General features: G+C 47.7%; 1 protein-coding gene across 1 annotated transcript in view; it reads right to left on the reverse strand.

Annotated features, from left to right (window-relative positions):
• Nucleotides 1-5,000, reverse strand: part of LOC121543966 (adhesion G protein-coupled receptor L3-like) — an 85,696-nt gene that overhangs the window by 5,698 nt on the left and 74,998 nt on the right. Inside the window, exons 16-17 of the mRNA XM_045224021.1 lie at nt 1,803-1,985; nt 1,355-1,448 (exon numbers count right to left, since the gene is read on the reverse strand). Of these exons, the coding sequence (XP_045079956.1) occupies nt 1,355-1,448; nt 1,803-1,985 (277 nt within the window). The remainder of the gene's footprint in view (nt 1-1,354; nt 1,449-1,802; nt 1,986-5,000) is intronic.

A 5,000-nucleotide genomic window follows, 5' to 3' on the forward strand; every position in this document is an offset into this window, starting at 1 on the left:
TCACATTGTACCCCTTTTTTGAGAGTGTGAGGATTGTAACTTTACACTCAAAATATGGGGTACAAAAATGTACAACATTACTCTTTATCCGCACATGCACCCTGAAAGGTACCCAACAGTACCATGTGACATCACTATCTGTACCTCTGAAGGTACCGTACCCTTTTTTCTAAGAGTGTAGGGAATAGGGTGCCATTTTGGAGGAATCCTAAGACATACCAGTAGCACAGATACGACCTGCGCTGAAAGAGACAGCCGACCTCCCCTCCTCCCTCCACATTCAACAGAACACTGAACCACATATTCAACAGGACATTAGATATATTCAGACTGGGTAGACTGGTGATTGGGTGACAGAGACAGTAAAGACCACAGGTCGGACTGGTTAGACTGGTGATTGGGTGACAGAGACAGTAAAGACCACAGGTCGGACTGGTTAGACTGGTGATTGGTGACAGAGACAGTAAAGACCACAGGTCGGACTGGTTAGACTGGTGATTGGTGACAGAGACAGTAAAGACCACAGGTCGGACTGGTTAGACTGGTGATTGGTGACAGAGACAGTAAAGACCACAGGTCGGACTGGTTAGACTGGTGATTGGTGACAGAGACAGTAAAGACCACAGGTCGGACTGGTGATTGGTGACAGAGACAGTAAAGACCACAGGTCGGACTGGTGATTGGTGACAGAGACAGTAAAGACCACAGGTCGGACTGGTGATTGGTGACAGAGACAGTAAAGACCACAGGTCAGACTGGTGATTGGTGACAGAGACAGTAAAGACCACAGGTCGGACTGGTTAGACTGGTGATTGGTGACAGAGACAGTAAAGACCACAGGTCGGACTGGTGATTGGTGACAGAGACAGTAAAGACCACAGGTCGGACTGGTGATTGGTGACAGAGACAGTAAAGACCACAGGTCAGACTGGTTAGACTGGTGATTGGTGACAGAGACAGTAAAGACCACAGGTCAGACTGGTTAGACTGGTGATTGGTGACAGAGACAGTAAAGACCACAGGTCGGACTGGTGATTGGTGACAGAGACAGTAAAGACCACAGGTCAGACTGGTTAGACTGGTGATTGGTGACAGAGACAGTAAAGACCACAGGTCAGACTGGTTAGACTGGTGATTGGTGACACTTAGTCCAGTGGGCCACGCCAAAGACTTCCTCTCTGCTCTACGCTTTCTCCTCTTTCCTCTCTTCTGTCCTTCATAGAGGAAGTGACATCAGCAGTGGCCTAACGATAGCATTAGGAGGAGTAATATATAAACGTCTCTTTACCATGTCAGTGCATTATAAATACAATTATTATTGTTATACCGAATAGGTAGTAGTATCCGTGGTTACCTCTGTTGAGTGTGGCTGAGCTGTTGATGTCTCCGGTCATAAAGGATGACTCCTGTTTCCTCACTGTATCATTCCACATCCTCCTGATACGACTCTGATGGAGGGATGAATGGGGAGGGAGGGAGGGAAGGGGGAGGGAGAGAGAGAGAGAGAGAGAGAGAGAGAGAGAGAGAGAGAGAGAGAGAGAGAGAGAGAGAGCGTTAGGGAGAGAGAGATCGAGAGAGAGAGAGAGAGAGAGAGAGAGAGAGAGAGAGAGAGAGAGAGAGAGAGAGAGAGAGAGAGAGAGAGAGAGCGTTAGGGAGAGAGAGCGAGAGTTACAGAGAGAGAGAGAGAGAGAGAGAGAGAGACAAGGTGACTTTCCAATACTTATAGAATCAGAACTCAGAGTTAAAGCTCAATCTGTTTGTACTTTATGTTAGTCCTACAGGTGTGCTGGACCTGGTCTCACCTGAGAGTCTTCTGTAGCGTACCGTCCAGGGGTACAGGCAGGTAAGATCACCTGAGACCCCGTGGAGTATCGTCCTGGGGTTCGGGACGTGGTGTGGTTCTTTCCAGAGGAGGAGATGGAGGTCTCTACACTCTTCCCACTGCAGCAGTGGGTACGCAAACACTTCCCATACTCCTTACGCACCTGGAGAGGGAAGACAGGGAGACACAAACAGGTGTGTTATGGAAGGATACAGGTGTGTAAGACACTCACACCCATTCAGGTGTTAAGAAAGATTCAGGTGTGTGTGTGTGTGTGTGTGTGTGTGTGTGTGTGTGTTTGTGTGTGTGGATGTGTGTTAACGTTTGGTTATGTCTTAACACAATGTTTGTCCCAACATCTGTGTTTGTCTAACACACCTGTATCCTTCCTAACACCTGTATGGGTGTGTGTGTCTAACACACCTGTATCCTTCCTAACACCTGTATGGGTGTGTGTCTAACACACATGTATCCTTCCTAACACCTGTATGGGTGTGTGTCTAACACACATGTATCCTTCCTAACACCTGTATGGGTGTGTGTGTCTAACACACCTGTATCCTTCCTAACACCTGTATGGGTGTGTGTGTCTAACACACCTGTATCCTTCCTAACACCTGTATGGGTGTGTGTCTAACACACATGTATCCTTCCTAACACCTGTATGGGTGTGTGTCTAACACACATGTATCCTTCCTAACACCTGTATGGGTGTGTGTGTCTAACACACCTGTATCCTTCCTAACACCTGTATGGGTGTGTGTCTAACACACCTGTATCCTTCCTAACACCTGTATGGGTGTGTGTCTAACACACATGTATCCTTACTAACACCTGTATGGTTGTGAGTGTCTAACACACCTGTATCCTTCCTAACACCTGCATGGGTGTGTCTGTCTAACACACCTGTATTGTTCCTAACACCTGCATGGGTGTGTGTCTAACACACATGAATTGTTCCTAACACCTGCATGGGTGTGTCTGTCTAACTACCATACCACACTACATGATCAGAAGTATAGGGACACCTGCTCATCTCATTCCAAAATCATGGGCATTCATATGGAGCTGGTCCCTGCCTCTGGAAGCAGTTTGGAACTCGGTAGTGAGTGTTGCAACCGAGGACAGAAGAAGCGCTCGGCGGTTCAGCGCTCGGCGGGTCCCGTTCTGTGGCCTACCACTTCACGGCTCAGCCGTTGTTGCTCTTAGACGTTTCTACTTAACAATATCAGCCCTTACAGCTGACTGGGGCAGCTCTAGCAGGGCAGAAAATTTGACGAACTGACTTGTTGGAAAGGTGGCATCCTATGACGGTGCCACGTTGAAAGACACTGAGCTCTTCAGTATGGGCCATTCTACTGCAAATGTTTGTCTATGGAGATTGCATGGCGGCGTGCTCGATTTTATACACCTGTCAGCAACGGGTGTGGCTGAAATAGACGAATCTACTAATTTGAAGGGGATGTCCACATACTTTTGTATATATAGTGTATGTAGTGTATATAACTACAGTCCACTCCCAGGGGAATGAATACATGAGTAACCCATATAGGAGTATTGTAATGTCATTCTAATGTAATGGATCATTTATCTGGATGTAGATCCTAATCAAGCTAATGTTAATAGATGCTCTGTTTTCACAGCTGTGTGTGGGGTGGATTGTGTGTGTGTGTGTGTGTGTGTGTGTGTGTGTGTGTGTGTGTGTGTGTGTGTGTGTGGGGTGGATTGTGTGTGTGTGTGTGTGTGTGTGTATGTGTGTGTAAACATTGCCCAGAGTCTCAAGAGAGATTGAGATGGCTTCGCCAAAGGAAAACTTCAACATTGCATGAGTCTTCCCCCTAGATACCTGATCTCATGACCCAACACACACACACACACACACACACACACACACACACACACACACACACACACACACACACACACACACACACACACTGAGGACCTAGAACAATAGCGTGTCTGTGGGCTAAAACCCAGACAGAGTATTAACAAGTTGATTCACTGAACGTTTTCCCTCCCTCCCTCTCTATCATCTATTCTGGAGCTGTCAACAGTGGAAAAGTGTGGGAGGAGGTGTTTAGTCATTTCTTTTAACTATTTCTGATGTGTTCGCCTGCTTATATTAGTTTAGGTGTAGAGAACCATCTAACCCCCCCAACCCCCTCTAGTCCATCCTCCATCCCACTCCTCCTCTCTAGCTGTCAACCATCTAAATCCCCCCTAACCCCCTCTAGTCCATCCTCCATCCCACTCCTCCTCTCTAGCTGTCAACCATCTAAACTCCCCCTAACCCCCTCTAGTCCATCCTCCATCCCACTCCTCCTCTCTAGCTGTCAACCATCTAAATCCCCCTAACCCCCCTCTAGTCCATCATCCATCCCACTCCTCCTCTCTAGCTGTCAACCATCTACACCCCCCTAACCCCCTCTAGTCCATCCTCCATCCCACTCCTCCTCTCTAGCTGTCAACCATCTAAATCCCCCTAACCCCCTCTAGTCCATCCTCCATCCCACTCCTCCTCTCTAGCTGTCAACCATCTACACCCCCCTAACCCCCTCTAGTCCATCCTCCATCCCACTCCTCCTCTCTAGCTGTCAACCATCTAAACACCCCCTAACCCCCTCTAGTCCATCCTCCATCCCACTCCTCCTCTCTAGCTGTCAACCATCTAAACCCCCCTAACCCCCTCTAGTCCATCATCCATCCCACTCCTCCTCTCTAGCTGTCAACCATCTAAACCCCCCTAACCCCCTCTAGTCCATCCTCCATCCCACTCCTCCTCTCTAGATGTCAACAGTGTGTGAGAATAATATTGGATTGTGTTCAGGCATTTGTTGGACAACACTTTGTGAGTATTTGTGATGTGTGAGCCTGCTTTACATTCCTCAAGGTGTCCTGTGGAATAACATCCAACAACATGTCAGAACAGATGACATACAGCACATTATTCTATTGATACCACATGTACAGCTAGAGTCAACACCCTCATGTTTATACAAAGGCTTGAACTTTGGCTTAGAAATGTGGTTATCGTGGTGGGAGTGTGTGTGTGTTTGAGTGTGTGTGTGTGTGTGAGAGTGTGTGTGAGAGTGTGTGTGTGTGTGTGTGAGTGTGTGTGTGTGTGTGTGTGTGTGTGTGTGTGAGTGTGTGTGTGTGTGTGTGTGTGTGTGTGTGT

This window comes from Coregonus clupeaformis, chromosome 12 (assembly GCF_020615455.1).
Source record: "Coregonus clupeaformis isolate EN_2021a chromosome 12, ASM2061545v1, whole genome shotgun sequence".
NCBI classification, from domain to species: domain Eukaryota; kingdom Metazoa; phylum Chordata; class Actinopteri; order Salmoniformes; family Salmonidae; genus Coregonus; species Coregonus clupeaformis.